A 17,908-nucleotide genomic window follows, 5' to 3' on the forward strand; every position below is an offset into this window, starting at 1 on the left:
TTCTTCTACTTATATTTGATAAAAAAAAATCTCAATAAGCGAATATTGATTGGTTTGCGCAAAAGTTATAGGCATCTACAAACTATGGGAAAAATGTATGGCATTTTTATTATTATTATCATTATTGTTTTTACTAGTAATGGCGGAGATCTGATTTTTTTATATATATATATATATATAATTTTTTTTTTAACTTTTTTTTTTTTTTTTTGGGACTATTGACAGTTATACATATGCTATAAAAATGCACTGATTATTGTGTAAATGTCACTGGCAGAGAAGGAGTTAACACTAGGGGGCAATCAAGGGGTTAACTGTGTGTCCTAGGGAGTGATTCTAACTGGGGGGGGTGGGAGAGACTAGGAGAGGAGACATATTGTGTTTCATACTTAGTAGGAACAAACAATATGTCTTCCCTGACAAGCATAGGGATATTTGTGTTTACACACACACATCCCCGTGCTGGCGCTCGTGCATGTGATCGCGTGTGGCCGCCGGCCACGCACATCAGATTCCCTGCTGTGCAGCAGCGAGTGTGCACCCTCTGGTGGACGAAACAGGGTAGGACACACCCATATGGGGTTTTGTCCAGGAGAGCCATTCTGCCGCAGTATATCTGCATGAGCCGGGTGGGAACCGGTTAAAGCGGGAGTCCACCGGGACTCCGCGTTTTTTTTTTTTTTTTTAAAAGCCAGCAGCTACAAATACTGCAGCTGCTGACTTTTAAATAGTGACACTTACCTGTCCAGCGCGCCCGCGATGTCGGCACCCGAAGCCGATCGCTCGCTCGGCTGCCGGGTCCCGCCGCCATCTTGGGTATGGGAATCAGGAAATGGAGCCTTTCGGCTTCATTTCCCGGTTCCCTACTGCGCATGCGCGAGCCGCGCGGCGCAATCCGGACGGTCCCCGCTGCCTCTGGGAGCTGTGTGTTTCCCAGCAGGCAGCGGGGCACTTGCTGAAGGGGGCGGGCGCTTGTGGAACGGGGGCGTAACCTACGCTCGTTCCGCAGAGAGCTAGCCCGGAAGTGGGTGCAGTTACCTGGATTATCCAGGTAACTGCACCCCCCTCCCCCCTGAAAGGTGCCGATTGTGGCGCCGGAGGGGGGGGGGATTCCGATGAGCGGAGGTCCATTTTAGGGTGGACCTCCGCTTTAAGGATCATACCCCCTAATGCATTACTAGTTTTCAGTCCATGCAAATGTTCCAAAACAAGTGCTTTGTCGTTTTAATTCAATAAGCACGTGGCGCTGTGCGGGGACTTATTATCTACTGCCCCCATGATCATGTCTTTACCAGCAACCCACAGTTGCTCAACCAATGGCAGTGTAGATCTATTGCTGGTGTGTGAGAAACCAGACCTCCTTTTATAGAACTGTTAGAAGGCAGAACTTCCTTGGTAGATTAGGGCTGGCCCTGCACGCGTTTTAATTTTTCTGGTCCAGCTCAAGAGGAAAAAAAAAATCAGATTCCTCCATCCGCGATAAGCAGCATGGATGGAGGAATCTCCCATGCTGGCTATTTTATTTGCGACAGCTGCGGCGCCCGCGTCTGTCAGAATACGTGAACTGTATCTAAAAGAATGCAGTCACTGTTTGGCTGTTTCACCCGGCTGCGTCGATGTTTCATATTTGGTGCTGACAGGACCATCTATGGGTGGATTTTTTCTTTATGCAAGTCCAAGAGAAGAAAAATGTAATAATTAAATCCGGTTATCAGTGGCCCAAGTTCTTTCCTCCGGCACATTTCTTGGCCCGTTGTGATAGGTGGGTAGTTATTAGCCTCATTTTAGACCCCATGCAACTCTACAGTAGCTGCCAACATGCAGGAAGACCTGTAGGCACCGGTGTGGAATAAGGAAGTTGGTTAGAAATGATAATGTGAAAACCTGGACTCTGAAACCCCTTTTCTATTTTAATTGTGTATAGCTTCAGGTGGACAATAGATCCTTCTGCTGGGAAAGTCATAACCCCTTTTTAAGATGATAGAACGGCAGTTGTGGAATGTTCCCCATCTCATAATTCCTGGCTGACTGTACAGTCCCGGCACAGACGTCATGATATGTCATTCTCCGGCCGTTTCCACATTATGAGCACATGAGTGTTGTGAAACCTACGCTACAATGGTTGTGTCATCCTTCCTAATTTGGATGCCATCGTTTTAGCTGCTGCGGGAGGTTTGATCGCGTTGACTCACTGTGAAAAATTGTCTCCAGGATGTCGGGTTCTTTCCTCTGACTCTCTCTCTGAACTTCATTTTTTTTGCATTCTTCCTTGTTACACGTGCGGCTGATGAAGCTGCTTTATTTTTTCGGGGACTTTTGGAGGTTCCTGGACTAGATCTGTTTATACAAGGAGACCTTTCCCTCACAACCTCGAAAAATCCTCCGTTAATCAGACGGATACGTACAGCCTTCGTTCAGTGCGTAGCGGTTGTGAGAAGTCGCACTTTGTCCGTGTATCTTTAATGTCTGCAAAATTGAATAGGAAACGTTGATGGGACTTTTCACGATGATGTATTATTACATGGCTGTCCACCTGAAGTCCTATGAGGGCCAACAAGCTAGGAGATTGTTGTACAACAACAGCTAAAGGTTTGTACTTTGTAGGACTTTTTAAAACGCTGTATGTTGGGGTTGTGTTAGTTCTATTGCAGGTGGTGCCTGATTCATGGCTCTACAGCTTCTGTGTTCATTTCACAATTTTATTACCCAAGTTGGGTTTCCTTTTTGTCCTTTTTTTATTTATTTTTTATTTATTTATTTTTATTATTTTTTTATTTATTTTATTTTATTTTTTTTATAAAATCAGTTTACGTATAGAAAGTAATATAGACATTAAATATCAGTTTTTTTATTCTATAGTTTTAGTATTATTTTTATATATTATTATTATTATTGTGTAATATTTTACCACTGCTATTATTTTTTTTATATTATTTTTCATATATATTTATTTTATATATAATATTATTATTATCGATTTATTTAGCGCCAACAGTTTACGCAGCGCTTTACAATGTGTAGGGGGGACAACACCAATTACAGTACAATACAAAAGGTATAGGAGGGTATAAGGTATAAAATATGTTTTTATTATTTTATTTATAAATTTAGCAAGATATAGTGACAATTGTCCTGTGGGGTTGTCTGTGAGGGAAAAATTTTAAAGCTGGCTACACACTATACAATTTTTATAATTGTTTTTTTTTTTTTTTGTTTTTTTTTTCACATTTTTCCTTTTTTAGATTTACCAAAACCATATAATATGAGGTCAAACCTAAACTCTTTCAATTTGTATGCAGTCAGGCAGGCCCTTGCACTACATAGTTTAAGGTAAATCTAAAGGAAGTTGAAGAACAAAAATCGTATGTGTATCCGGCTTTAGTCAATGGAATTAATTGAGGTTTGCATGAAAAAGGGCAAAAAATGGCACACATACAGTATCTTATAAAAGTGAGTACACCTCTGGGCCGATTCACACAGCGATGCGCGGCGAGGCGTCTCCGACTTGCCTCACCGCGACCTGCACGGACCTCAGCGGCGACTTGCAGAGGACTTCTGTATAGAAGTCAATGCAAGTCGCCCCCGAAGTCGCCCCAAAGTAGTACAGGAACCTTTTTTCTGAGTCGGAGCGACTCGAGTCGCTCCTCTCAGAACGGTTCCATTGTACAGAATGGGGGCGACTTGCGGGAGCGAGGCGAGGCGAGCCGTGTCGCCTCGCCTCGCGTCGCAGTGTGAACCGGCCCTCTCACATTTTTGTAAATATTTTTTCTTCTATCTTTTCATGTGACAACACTAAAGAAATGAGACTTTGCTACAATGTACAGTAGTTAGTGTAGAGCTTGTATAACAGCGTAAATTTGCTGTCCCCTCAAAATAACTCAACACACAGCCGTTAATGTCTTAACCGCGGGCAACAAAAGTGAGTAAACATCTAAGTGAAAATGTCCAAATTGGGACCAATTAGCCATTTTCCCTCCCCGGTGTCATGTGACTCAGTGTTACAAGGTCTCAGGTGTGACTGGGGAGCAGGTGTGTTAAATTTGGTATTATCGCTCTTACTCTCTCATACTGGTCAGTGGAAGTTCAACATGGCACCTCATGGCAAAGAACTGTCTGAGGATGTGAAAAAAAGAATTGTTGCTCTACATCAGGGATCCTCAAACTACGGCCCTCCAGCTGTTGCAAAACTATATATCCCATGAGGCATTGTGAAACTCTGACATCCACAGATATGACTAGGCATGATGGGAATTGTAGTTCCTGAACAACTGGAGGGCCATAGTTTGAAGACCCCTGCTCTACATAAAGATGGCCGAGGCTATAAGAAGATTGCCAAGACCCTGAAACTGAGCTGCAGCACGGTGGCCAAGACCATACAGCAGTTTAACAGGACAGGTTCCACTCAGAATGGGCCTCACCATGGTCTACCAAAGAAGTTGAGTGCACGTGCTCAGCGTCATATCCAGAGGTTGTCTTTTGGAAATAGACGTATTAGTGCTGCCAGCATTGCTGTAGAGGTTGAAGGGGTGGGGAGGGTCAGCCTGTTAGTGTTCAGACCATACGCCGCAGATGATGCACAAGAAAGCCTGCAAACAGTTTGCTGAAGATAAGCAGACTAAGGACATGGATTACTGGAACCATGTCCTGTGGTCTGATGAGACCAAGATAAAGGGATGTTGTTCACATGGTGTCAAGCGTGTGTCGCGGCAACCAGGTGTGGAGTACAAAGACAATTGTGTCTTGCCTACAGTCAAGCATGGTGGTGAGAGTGTCATGGTCTGGGGCTGCAGCAGTGCTGCCGGCAGTTCATTGAGGGAACCATGAATGCCAACATGTACAGTGACATACTGAAGCAGAGCATGATCCCCCCTTCCTTTGGGGACTGGGCCCGCAGGACACTATTCCAACATAACGAACCTCCAAGATGACCACTGCCTTGCTAAAGAAGATGAGGGTAAAGGTGATGGACTGGCCAAGCATGTCTCCAGACCTAATTGAGCATCTGTGGGACATCCTCAAGCGGAAGGTGGAGGAGCGCAAGGTCTCTAACATCCACCAGCTCTGTGATGTCATCATGGAGGAGGGGAAGAGGACTTCAGTGGCAACCTGTGAAGCTCTGGTGAACTCCATACCCAAGAGGGTTAAGGCAGTGCTGGAAAATAATGGTAACCACACAATTGACACTTTGGGCCCAATTTGGACATTTTCACTAAGGGGTGTACTCACTTTTGTTGCCAGCGGTTTAGACATTAACGGCTGTGTGTTGAGTTATTTTGAGGGGACAGCAAATTTACACTGTTATACAAGCTGAACACTCACTACTTTACATTGTAGCAAAGTGTCAAGATATAACAAAATATTTACAACAATGTGAGGGGTGTACTCACTTTTGTGAGATACTGTATGTGATGTATTGGCACCTAAACTGAAAATGGTGATGAGAAAAGCTGGCAGACATTTGGGTAGTCCCAGGGCATTTGTGCCTTGGTATTGACCTTTCCATGGCTTTGTTGTTTTGCCACTCTGGAGCTCTGACATATAGGAGTCTAAATCAACCCCAATTCCTGCACCATCATACAGTGTACCTAAGTGTAGTACCCATTGGGTAGCTCATATTTTTACAGTAGTCAGTGGGAACTTATCTGAGAGGCAGAAATCACTCATTGCCCAAGGAACCCTAGCAACCTCTGGAGGAACCCTAGCATCCCACAGAACCCTGGTTGATAAACCCTGAATTAGGGTGTCTGCCTGTTTTTGGAGCCAGAAGGTCCTATTTTTTAATTTAAATAAGTTTTGTTTGGGTCATTGGAGGGGTAGGAAGTTTCAAGGTACAAGGGCCACTTTTCTGGCTGTTTTTGTCCTATTCCTGTAACAGGTCACTTTAAGCTGCCTTTAAACTGAAGATTAGGAGATCACTTTAGAACATCTCTGCCAATGATCTGCCCACGCATGGACCACTGCCAACCGTCAGTGATTCCGTTTGATATTGTATGACCAGATTGGAAGGTGCCATTAATTGATATTTGTCATGAGTGAAATATAGAGCCTGTCATTGCTGACCTCTTTCTAATAATGCCTGGTAAAGTACCGTATATGTAAAGCCCAAACAATTGTTATTACTGTATAACGTAAGGGGATAGCTGAAACCCTGCCAACTTTCTTTTTAACCATCTGTCTCCCATTAGGGGGATTTCTCTTCACTTTCTGTCCCGTAGACACAACAGAAAGTGAGAGTAAATCTTTAGAGTTAGGAAATGCCAAAGTTAAAACTGAAGTATTTATTGGAAGATTTCCCCTCTATTCTTGTCCTGGAGGCAACTCAAAATTCTAACATTTCCAGTAAGTTCAAGTTCCGATGAGTGGTCACCAAAGCAGTAGAGTAAGTCCTCACCCCTCAACACTATTAAAATCTAAAAGGAAAAAACGTTTTGGCTTTAGATATACTATAATGGACTGATATCGTGAGCCGCCAGGTTTAAAATTTTACGACATGGATGTAAGCGAATTGGTGGAGTCAGAATGCCTTATCCACATACTTGGTCCAAGTCATTACCAAAGAGTATTGAAGTCAATAGAGGCCAGGCAGCTAAGAGTAGGAGATCAGCGATGGAAGTTGCCATTTTTCTCAGTACAGGTGTTCTTTAAAAGTAGAGTTGAGGTGTGTGTGTGTGTGTGTGTGTGTGTGTGTGTGTGTGTGTGTGTGTGTGTGTGTGTGTGGTGAGTTTTAAAACGTCTCCCTGTCCCTTACATCCTCATCCTCTTCATCCTCCTCCTCAAGCTAAATGATGAGTTTTATTCTAAATGCTTAAAACATTCCTCTAAATCTGTGGTTATGTGACGCTCTAGGTTATGAGTCTTCCCTGTTCTTCCCTTAAGTGGAGAAGGGTCCTTCATTAGGTTTACGTCACTGCCTGGGTGACATGGAAATTTCTATTGGCTGTCCAGTAAGACTGCAAATTTTTATGACGTTAGGAGGAGCAATGCTGGATTGACCGGCCATGGCTTCCAAAATTGGTGCTGATTGACAGAAGCGGCTTCTGAATATATTCTTTGTTTTAATAGGGGATGAATTGGGTTGGGGGAAGGACATGTAATACTTAGTCTCATCTTCTTAGGTGCCCTAGCTGTGTTGTTGGACAGGATGCCACCTCTTGGGGCCCAGCTGCCCAACACCACAGCTAGCAAGGAAATATTTTTTTTTTTTTGATAGTGAGAACCTGTATCCGACTCCCAGTCGATGGCCAGCAGGTGGAATACCGAGGGAGGTGAGGCTGACATGTCTCACGTTCTACTGTATTTCTTGTGCCAGTGGTTTGATCAGGCAAGTGCAGAGAGCCGGAGACAGGAGCTTGCTATCAAAGCAACCATCTCTTTGCTAGCTGTGTCAAATGGGAACACCCTGCCCAACATTGTAGCTATTGTTACAGGATATCTAAGAAGATGAGATGAGACCAAGTACTAAATGTACATTATCCCATTAGGAACCTAAATAATATAAAAGTGATAATTCTTTTTTAAACTGTTAGGCTGAGTGTTATATATATATATATATAATGTGTGTGTGTGTGTGTGTGTGTGTGTGTGTATATATAATATATATATTTTACATTACACACACACACACACTGAGAACCAAGCGATCAAATACTGCCGATTGCTCGGTTCTCACAGCTCCCTGAGCAGAAAGCTGGTAACTTTTAGTCACGACTCTTTGCTCTACCCCCCTGCGCTCGCTGGAGCGCTGGGCTGTGGAGGCAGAAGCACCTGGCTCAGGCTCTTGGTGGCTCACTGAGGGGCTGAGTCGGGTACTGGTCCAGGCATGTGGGTGAATCGCGACTATATGGTCGTGATCTTGCTCGAGCCTGGACCGCCTCTGTGATGTCAGCCGACAGCGGGCTTCTCCTTTTTAAGAGCCCATTCACTTGACTGCGTGTTGGTAAGGCCTGGTAACACACACTAAAAACATTGGTGCGATGCAGTGCCATTCATTCTAAATGGTCTGCTGTGGGGCATTCAGCAGCTCATTCCACTGAATAGATGACGCTACCAGCTTATTTATATGTGCGGTAGGCCCTTAGTGCCCCACGAAAATCCGTGATGGATTTGTCGCCGCCTCACTTCCTGTTCTAACCCTCTGAATGCCGCACCAGTGCACCCCAACTGCATGTGTTATGTGGTTGCACTGTGGCATCACACTCAGGTCATGTTTGGTGCCACACGCTGAATGTTGCATGCTGTCTACTTTTTGCCATAGTGAAGCAAAGCATCATGGTTGCGGCATATGTACAGCCCTGAACTACAGCATGCCTTTCTTTAGGTGGACAGTCCGGGGGGTGGTTTAGTAAAACCTTGGCTTGATCTGCTTTTACCACCCTCCTGGCTGCCCATGTGAAGGAATCCTTATGCAACGTGTAAGGTCAGAGTAAGTGAGCTAGCTCAATTTAAATAGACTACATGCCGTGTTTTTGTTGGATTTCTTTTTCAGGATCAACCTAATAAAATTTTACTGTGATCACAATATGTGCGATTCAGCTGCCGCCTACTACAGGCAATTAAAAATCAGAGTGGCCATTGTTTAATTATAAATGATCTTTAATCTAAAATTCAAATCCTCCCAATGATTTAATTCTGCCGATTGCCTAAAAAAGTCACAAATACCAGCTGTGCTTTTTAAAAGCTTCCTTATTTTACAATTAAATTCTATGCAAACCTCAAATCTGCTTTTCAGTATGTTTGGCATCATTCTTGACTGTATACAGTATGCTTAAAGCTGCGGGCAGATATATAGGACCCAAATTAATGCAGCTCTCTAATCATTAAAGCAGTAGTAAAAAGCAATGGATGGGGATTTTTTATTTATTTTTTGCTCTGCAAGGCAATGTCATAATGTGCTAGTATGCATCACACATCATGAAAGACTTACCTTAGAATGAAGCCCTCCAGCAGTGCACTGTCCTTCCTGAAGGCTGACATCTCCCCCCCCCCCCCCCCGGGTCTTCCTTCTGGCTATATGAGTGGCCAGGGGTGCTATGACGTCACTCCCGCATATTGCATTGGGAACCGCCATTTACGGTACGGGCGCTGAAGGTCCAGCACTGTATGCCAGACCTTCAGAGCACATCCGCCAGTAATGTCACCGGCTGCATGCACTCTTAATATCTGCTAAACTGTGCAGGTTTAGGAGATATTTGCTGTACCTACAGGTAAGCCTTACTATAGGCTTGCCTGTAGGTAAAAGTGGTAGAACAGAGTTTACTACTAATTTAACAAACTATTTTTAAAGCATTTGGAATCAAGAGTGGGGTGGGACTTTGAACCTTTTGTAGGGTTTAAATAAAGAATATATAAAAAATGTGTGTGTGTGTGTGTGTATATGTATATGTGTGTGTATATATATATATATATATATATGTGTGTGTATATATATTTAATTTCTCACCAATTTTTAAAAAGTCTATTTAAACTTTAATTTTTAATCTATTAAAAACATATTACAGTTGTAAAAGTACAGTTACTGTTAATTGGGTCTGATCCTGGTAAAATGTATCAAATATATGGCCTACGCGTTTCGTCAGGGCTTTTAGAATAGTATGAATACAATAAAAATATTGCAGTAACCTGAGAATATAATATTGACAGAATTGTGACCCAGTATTAGCAGAAATTGAGATTCTTTATGAGGGACATATAAGATTTCCAAAACATTAAATATTTATGGGGTGGTCACAGTTGCCCAAACAGTTTTATGATGAAATTGATATAACAAATCATTTTCTATCGAAACAGGATTGCATACAGTTTATTTGATGTCCAGCAATATCTCATAAACCAAGGGCGAGATTAGTTATAAAACTCATGATATAGAGACTTATATTGAGTTAGTTTATCTTATCTATTCATTTACCTTCAAACTGTAAAACGTGACATGCTGGTCACATGGGCCTTTGTCGAGTGCTGCCAGACATGCGGCCTGTGTGAACTAGGCTTTACAGAGTTCTGCTATAAGCAAATCGGTTCATTTGTGAATTTGTTGCAAAGTTTCTTACAAAGGAACTGCGGTCTGCTCACAAAATTTGTAATAAAAACATCTTTGCCATTGTGAAGCTTCCCTCCAACCACTTTGCATATTATTTTATATACACTGGGATTCTGTACTCGCCAAATATGCTGCAGAAATCCCCCTCCACTGAGTCTGACTGCAAACATTTTAACTGCGGGCAGCTGAAGCTGCTGCCTGTTCGCTTCCTGGCTTTGCACAGACACGCCTCCAGCTCTGCAGCTCTCATTGGCCCACTTATGACTCATGATGTCATAAGAGGGCCAATGAGAGCTGCAGAGCTGGAGGTGTGCCTCCGTGTAAATCCAGAAAGTAGGCATGATGTCATAAGCCTAGGGTAATGACCAGAAAAGAAATAGGAAGTGGGCTGTATAAGGTATTTAATGGCAAAAAAAAATGTTTTACTATCCAAAGTTAAAACAACAAGGGCAGAAGATTTAATAGATGAAAAAATGACTGAAGTTCCCCTTTAACTAGGGATCTGCCAGTAACAGAACTTTTTATTGCAAGCTGACGACGCAAGCCGCTGGCGTACAATTAGCAGCAATGTTGTCAGCCTGCCATACACACTCCTTCAGTCGGCAGGTGGGCCGCCCATCGGGTTGGAGCATGCCCCCTGCAGACTTGATAGGCAGCTCAGAGGGTAAACTTTTTTTTATATATTTTTTATTTTTTTGCCTAATTCATTCAGCTGTAAAAATGCACAAATACTCTTTTTGACTCGGAGTGAGAGATGAGTGGCAGTACTTTACCTTATCCCTTGCTCCATCACCTTGCTGACTCCAATGCTCCTGATATGTGGATGGGCCCCCTCCCCGACATGCTCATGGACAATGCAGGGCCCCTGCAGTAGTATTATCCATAATATTACACAAGAATTGTTTGCACAGTCTTTCTTTTATTTATTTACTTTTTTATGCTCCTTTTTTTTTATTTATTTTTTCTGGGAGACCTCTAAAATTACAAATCAACTCTGGTTTTGCAGCAGATATTTACTGGGCATATGAGCCGGGCTGGTAGAGTTGTGTTGCAATGATTATGTACTTGTGAAAGTATTAGGGGATTTTTCTTAAAGGGACAGTACAGCAGAACTCTGCAGCTGACGTATGTATGAAACGTGCCATAGACATTTTAGGAGGTTTTTGTAAAGAAAAGAAAATTTACAGTATACTGATCTATTTTTTTTTTTTTTTCATTTCTTGTGAAAGTTGTTTTTATAGATACGTTTTATGGATTGCTTTTTATTGTGAATGGTGCTTTTTATGGATAAAGCATTGCTGTAAAGTAGTTGTGAACCTCAGACATGAAATATGAACAAAGCAAATCCATCTATAGTGTGTACTTGTCTCAGTCCAGAGCACTAAGGCTAGGTTTCCACTAGTGGGACTTTTCATGCGATTTGGGACTGAAAAGTCGCATGTCAAGTCATACCCCATGATTTCCAGTGAGTACCGTTCATATCTTTGCGACTTCAAAGTCCCTGCACTACATTGGTCCCACTTTGATGCGACTTGAGGTTCATAGAGCTCAAGAATCACAGGCATTGCTTCAAGTCGCAGCAAAAAGATTGTGCGACTTTGGGGACGCAATAGTGGAAACATAGCCTTAGTATCATTTCTGTCTGCTCATTCTTGCTGGTAGTTAGAATCTGTAACAAAAAGGCCCACACTACGCTTGAGTGCTTTCGTCATATACCGCTTCTTCGCAGTCTGAATTTAGATAGCAGATATTCCAACCGCTCCCAACAACAAAGACCATACTCATTTGGTTGCTGAACATGGACTGAACTGCTTTAAGATGACAGGCAAATATATACTGTATAGCAGACTGACAATACACACTGTAACCAGAAACCTAATTAACATGAGCTAGTTATCTAATCATTTAACCAGACTAGGTGACTAGAGATATGACCTTTCAGGGTAGACTTGACGTCTCCTCACTCCCAACTTACAATACACAGAAGTAGAAACACATCCCCCAATAGTTTGCTGGGAGTGTGTTAATGAGCACAATAAACTACTGGGTGAAAGACGCAGGCTTTCCAGATCTCATTAAACACTTGGACCGAGCCTCTTTCTGAGATTTGTGGTTTACAAGTTAAAAACGGAATGTGCCTGTAAAGTCCCCCAATTTTTGGAGTCTCTCAATCCTTACATATGTATTATATTAGACTTTTTAATTAATGTCATGAATTTAAATGAAATTATTGGCACCTTTAGCGCAAGAAAAGTTTAACCACTTAAGGAGCGAGCCTCTATCTGAGATTTGTTTACAATTTAAAAACTTTTTTGTTTTTTTGCTAGAAAATTACTTGTTATACATTTTTTTTCTAACACCCTAGAGAATAAAATGGCCGTCGTTGCAATACTTTCTGTCACACCGTATTTGCGCAGTTTTTTTGGAAAAAATACACTTTTTTTAATAAAAAAATAAAACAGTAAAGTTAGCCCAATTTATTTTTTTGTATTGTCAAAGATAATGTAATGTAAATGTAATGTGATGTAATGTAAAGTTGAGTAAATGAATACCCAATATGTCACTCTTCAAAATTGCGCCAGCTAGTGGAATGACGACAAAACTTTGCCCTTAATCTCCATAGGCGACGTTTAAAAAATTCTGCAGTTTGCATGTTTTGAATTACAGAGGAGGTCTGAATCTAGAATTATTGCTCTCACTCTACCAATTGCGGCGATATCTCAAATGTGTGATTTGAACAGCGTTTTCATATGCGAGTGCTACTCACATATGTGTTCGCTTCTGCACGCAAGCTTGTTGGGACAAGGCGCGTTTTAAAAAAAAAATCTTATTTATTTTACCTTTTTTTTTATTTTATTTTATTTATTTTTTTTACACTGTTTTAAAAAAAAAAATAAATTGTGACTTATTCCTGTTACAAGGAATGTAACCATACTTTGTAATAGGAAAAAAAGCATGACCTCTTAAATATGACGCTCTGGGGTCAGAAAGACCTCAGATCTCATATTTACACTAAAATGCAATAAAAAAAAATAAAATGAAAAAAATTGTCATTTAAAAAAACTCAAAGGAAAAAAAAAATGTCCCTTTTTAAGAGCTATGAGGGGAAGGGACACTTTAACGTCGCTTCTGCCCTGCAATGATATGGAGACGGGTGGGGGCCATCTTCCCCTCACTCGTCTCCATGCCCAGCAAGGGTGAAGATCCAATTCCCTCTGCCGCTGCCGAGGGGTCCGGTAAGTGGCGGAGGGCACCAGATCGCGACGGGAGGGGCGGAGCCTCACTCTCGCCACTGATAAAAGTGATCTGAAAGCGGACTGCCGGTTGAAGAAGAGGATTTCGGGGTTATGGCAGTTAGCTGCTACCATAAGAACGATATCCCTCTTCAAAGTACCGACGTATAACGGCGGTGGGCGATCCGGTAGTGGTTAATCGGCATTCCTTTCACATACATCTGTCCCCTGAGTCCCAAGCTGGCAGAGACCATCATGGCCTCCTTAATAACGTCCTTTTGCATTACATAACAGAAACGTCTTCCTAAATGCTTGTAACTCTCTCAAATGCCAGGGCCCATAGTCGGTAAGCAAGAGGCTAGGATTCAGTCCCCCTCCAAAGTCTCTGTCCCGGGTGAGTCAGTCACAGAATCTTTAACCACTTGCCTGTCAGCGGCACACGTTGGGGGACCCGATGCGTGTGGCTGGTGGCCACAATGTCCGCCGGCCACCCGCGATCGCGGGCACGAGAGCCAGTACAGGGATCTGTCAATGTAAACACGCAGATCCCCATTCTAACAGGGGAGGAGAGACAGATCTGCTGTTTCTGGTGATTAGGAACAGCGATCTCTCTCCTCCTCCAGTCAGCCCCCCCCCCCAGTTTAGAAACGCACACGAGGGAACACATTTACCCCCTTGATCGCCCTGTAGTGTCAACCCCTTCCCTGCCAGTGACATTTATACTGTAATTAGTGCATTTTTATATCACTGATCGCTGTATAAATGTCAATGGTCCCAATGGTGTCTGATCTGTCGTGCTAAAAATCGCAGATCACCGCCATTACTAGTAAAAAATAAAAATGCCATAAATATAGCCCCTATTTTGTAGACACTATAACTACAATCAATATACACCTTATTGCTTTTTTTATTCTATTTATTTTTTACCCAATATATGGCCTAAACTGTTTATTAAATATATAAAAAAAAATGATTTCTTCTATAAATATATAAAATCTCTTGAGCTTCTTCCTGAAGGCCAGATAGTTTTCCGTAGAGCATTCCACAGCCATGGTCCTTCATTCGCCTTTTAATTTGTAACGGGTCTTGGGGATGTGGAGGAGGTTCTGGTCAGTTGACCGTAGAGTGCGACCTGGGGTGCGGTGCTTTATTTTGTCTTTTTTCTTTGTTTATAAACCAAAAAATAAAAACAGCAGAGGTGATCAAATACCACCAAAAGAAAGCTATATTTGTGGGGGAAAAAAGGACATCAATTTTGTACAACATCGCACGGCCGCGCAATTGTTGGTTAAAACGGCGCAGTGTCGTATTGGGCAAAAAAATGGCCTGGTCATTAAGGGGGAAAATCTTCCGGTCTGAAAGTGGTTAATATTTGCAAACAAAACGAAGGTTTGCTATTTAGAATAATAAGCTGTCAAGTTGGTAAAACAGCGATATCCGAACAGATTCAATCATACAGTTTGTAGTGTACATAGATTTGCAAAACAATGGGGAAAAAAGGAATATTCCTGAACTTTTTTTATCTGACGGTTACTGTGCATGTTATCTCAGCTTGCAGAGAGCTTGGATTCATTGAATGAGTAAAAAATGTAAATATTGCAGAATATACAGCCTCGTGCTACATAATTAAGCTCCATTTCATGCTGAATAAACAAAATGATTGTATCTTAAATAGAAAGCTATTTTTACGCAAAAGCGTTTTTTATTAAAATAAATGTAATAAAAATAAAAAAAAAACAAATAAGTGGCTTTCTGGGGAGGCAAATGACCCCAGAAGCAGGGGATTGGGACTGCTCTGTGCAAAACCACTGCACAGAGCAGGTAAGTATACCATTTACTAAAGGCAAATCCACTTTGCACTACAATCCACTTTACTTCCAAGAGCACTTTCAGTGCAATTTGACGTGCACTTTGCACTTGTAGTACAAAGTGGATTTGCCTTTCGTAAATAACCCCCCATGTCTGTTATTTAAAAAAAAAAAAAAAGAATATAGAGGTTGGCTTCTTTTAATCCTCCAAACGGCGGTGGGAGGGGCAGCACCTGCGGCCAATCAGGTGTGACACGTGGCACATATGCTGACTAATGGCATCTGCTTTGATAAAGGGGATTTCTCGCTTGAGGTCGGCGATGTCTGCTGGGTTGGTGCTTTTTTTATTTATGTATTTATTTATTTTTTTGTCTCTTCTACACAGTGGAAGTGATAGTCGGCAGATTGTCGCTGTGACGGGAACTGTATGTTCTCATTGGGTTCCCGGCCAGTGTCATAAACCATTGCAACATATATCCGCGAAGGGAGTTACATTTGTCGCTGCATTATTCAGCTGTTGCGTGTACACAGACATACACCGCACACCAGCTTCCTGCATTGTGGTTGGAGGGACGCTGTTATCCAAATAATGGAAATGTTTGATATGCGTACAGTGCGAAAGGTACTTTCTGCTTTAATAACCTTCCGCTATTGTCGGCACCTATAGAGGTAATTAAATTCTTTGTCTGCAGAGCTCACACCTCTTTGTTCTACATTGAGAGGGAAAAGACGGTGCACTGGGCATGCTGCCAGCTATTGCAGCCACAGTCTTTGTCATTATTGAACATTGCATATATTTTAAATCCACTTTTTCATGCTCCCCAGACCAGCTTAGTAAATGGGACATAAAACAATAGGAGGCGAGATGGATCGGTTCCAGGATCTGTGGGCCAGGTACACTATTTAGCCAACCTGTCCATCACACCCGTATGAACTGGGGATGCACCATTTTTTTTTTTTTACGAGTACTGATATTATTATTATTATTATTATTATTATTATTATTATTATTTTTTATTTTTTTATTTTTTTTAGTACTCACCAATACCAATTATCAATATCTACCGCAACTGTTTTGTTTTCACTTCAGCTGTCAGCAATGGTACAAAGCATTGAAAAAACAAATTAAATCTATTTTATTTTTTTTAATTTTGTGCTTTTCCAATCTGAAATGTGTTCATATATGTGTAAAAATATTCACTAACAAAGTAAACCAATGAAAACTTTTTTTTTTTTTTTTTTTTTATCGTTTATAAAATAAATGTGAAAAAGAAAAGCAATAAAATAAATGGAGGAGGAGGAGAATAGGGAGTTAATTAAGGCTGATTAGAGTAAATTAAGGGTTAAACAGAGGAACATTTGTTTATGCCTTTTGATCTGCAGATGAAGAAACAGAAAGATGCAAAAAGAAACAATGTTTCTTTTATTTTTGTGTTTCAGCTGCTTTTTTATTTTTATTTTTTTGACAGCTCCAATTACTGGACTTCTTTAACATTTCAGATGTCAACAGGGGAGACCCACTGACGGCTCAAAGAACCGAGCCTGAAAGTATCGGTTTCACAATTTAATTTTCACGAGTACCAATACTTGTGCAAATACTCGGTATCGGCACCAATACTAGTATCGGTGCAACCCTAGTAGAAATCTATTGGATATCCCATTCTTATGTATGATACTGCTTTTATTAACGTAGTTTGAGATCAATTTTTCTTTTTTTACAAAGCTACCCTGATCTCAGTTGTCCCCCCCTTGCTTTTGTTCCTTAGAACACAATCTCACTTTGAGGCCGCTGTAAAACAAAAAATACCAGCTTGTTGAATACTTAAAGTGGAGTTCCACCCAAAAGTGGAACTTCTGCTTATACGTGCCTTTTTTCTCCCACAAATAGAGCTTTCTTTTGATGGTATTTGATCATCCCTTTTTTGCGCTATAAACAAAATAAGAGCGTCAATCTTTTTGCTATAATAAATATCCCCCAAAAATGTATAAAAAAAAAAACTTTTTTTCCCCTCAGTTTAGGCTGATACATATTCTTCTACATATTTTTGGTAAAAAAAAAATCACAATAAGCGATTGGTTTGCGCAAAGGTTATAGCGTTTACAAAATAGGGGATCGTTTTATGGCATTTTTAAAATTATTTTTTAATAGTAATGGCGGCAGACACATTGGGCATTTTTGACACATTTTTGGGGCACTTGTCATTTATACAGCAATCAGTGCTATACAAATGCAGTGATTCCTGTGTAAATGACACTGGCAGTGAAGGACTTCAAACACGTGGCTGTGTTTTACACGGACAGATTGGCCCCTATTTTACACTTTTTTTAGAAACTTTCTATTTGTGGCGGGAGGGGGGACTGACAGGTAGAGAGAGATTGCTGTTCCCGATCACTAGGAACAGACAAACACTTTGTACTTCCCTGTCGGAACGGGGATCTGTTTGTTTACATTTACAGATCTCCGAGATCATTGACAGATTCTGGCTCTCTGTGGAGTGATCACGGGTGGCCGGCGGCCATGCGCATTAGCTCACCCGCCTGCTGTAGCTGTTAAAGGGACCGACGTACAGCTATGGCATTTTGCGGGAATGAGCCAACCTAAATTTGAAAAGTTAGCGTGTTTGCCGCACGGTAAAAATTGTATGTTTTTTTTTTTTTTTTTTTTTTTTTATGTGAACAAACCAAGCAATAAATCGATTCCCCACTCCGTTAGATTGTAAGCTTTTATGAGGAGGGTCCTCTTAACCCTCCTGTATTTGTAAATTTACTGCCTACCTTTAGGTTGTAAAGTGCTGCGCAAACCGTTAATGCCATGTAAATCCGTAATAATA

General features: G+C 41.4%; 1 protein-coding gene across 3 annotated transcripts in view; it reads left to right on the top strand.

The window, feature by feature from the left end:
- Positions 1 to 17,908, top strand: part of TRAF3 (TNF receptor associated factor 3) — a 124,554-nt gene that overhangs the window by 6,842 nt on the left and 99,804 nt on the right. The window contains exon 1 of one of the 3 annotated variants that reach the window (XM_077463709.1): positions 2,224 to 2,589. The exons of 1 other annotated variant lie outside the window; for it this stretch is intronic. In XM_077463709.1, coding sequence (XP_077319835.1) covers positions 2,544 to 2,589 — 46 coding nt within the window. In that variant the 5' untranslated portion in view covers positions 2,224 to 2,543. Of the gene's footprint in view, positions 1 to 2,223; positions 2,590 to 17,908 lie in introns of those variants that run through there. One more of the 3 variants, XM_077463706.1, reaches the window with a different exon arrangement.

This window comes from Lithobates pipiens, unplaced genomic scaffold (genome assembly GCF_037356315.1).
Source record: "Lithobates pipiens isolate NorthernLeopardFrog02 unplaced genomic scaffold, aLitPip1_a1.2 Scaffold_30, whole genome shotgun sequence".
In the NCBI taxonomy this organism is placed as follows: domain Eukaryota; kingdom Metazoa; phylum Chordata; class Amphibia; order Anura; family Ranidae; genus Lithobates; species Lithobates pipiens.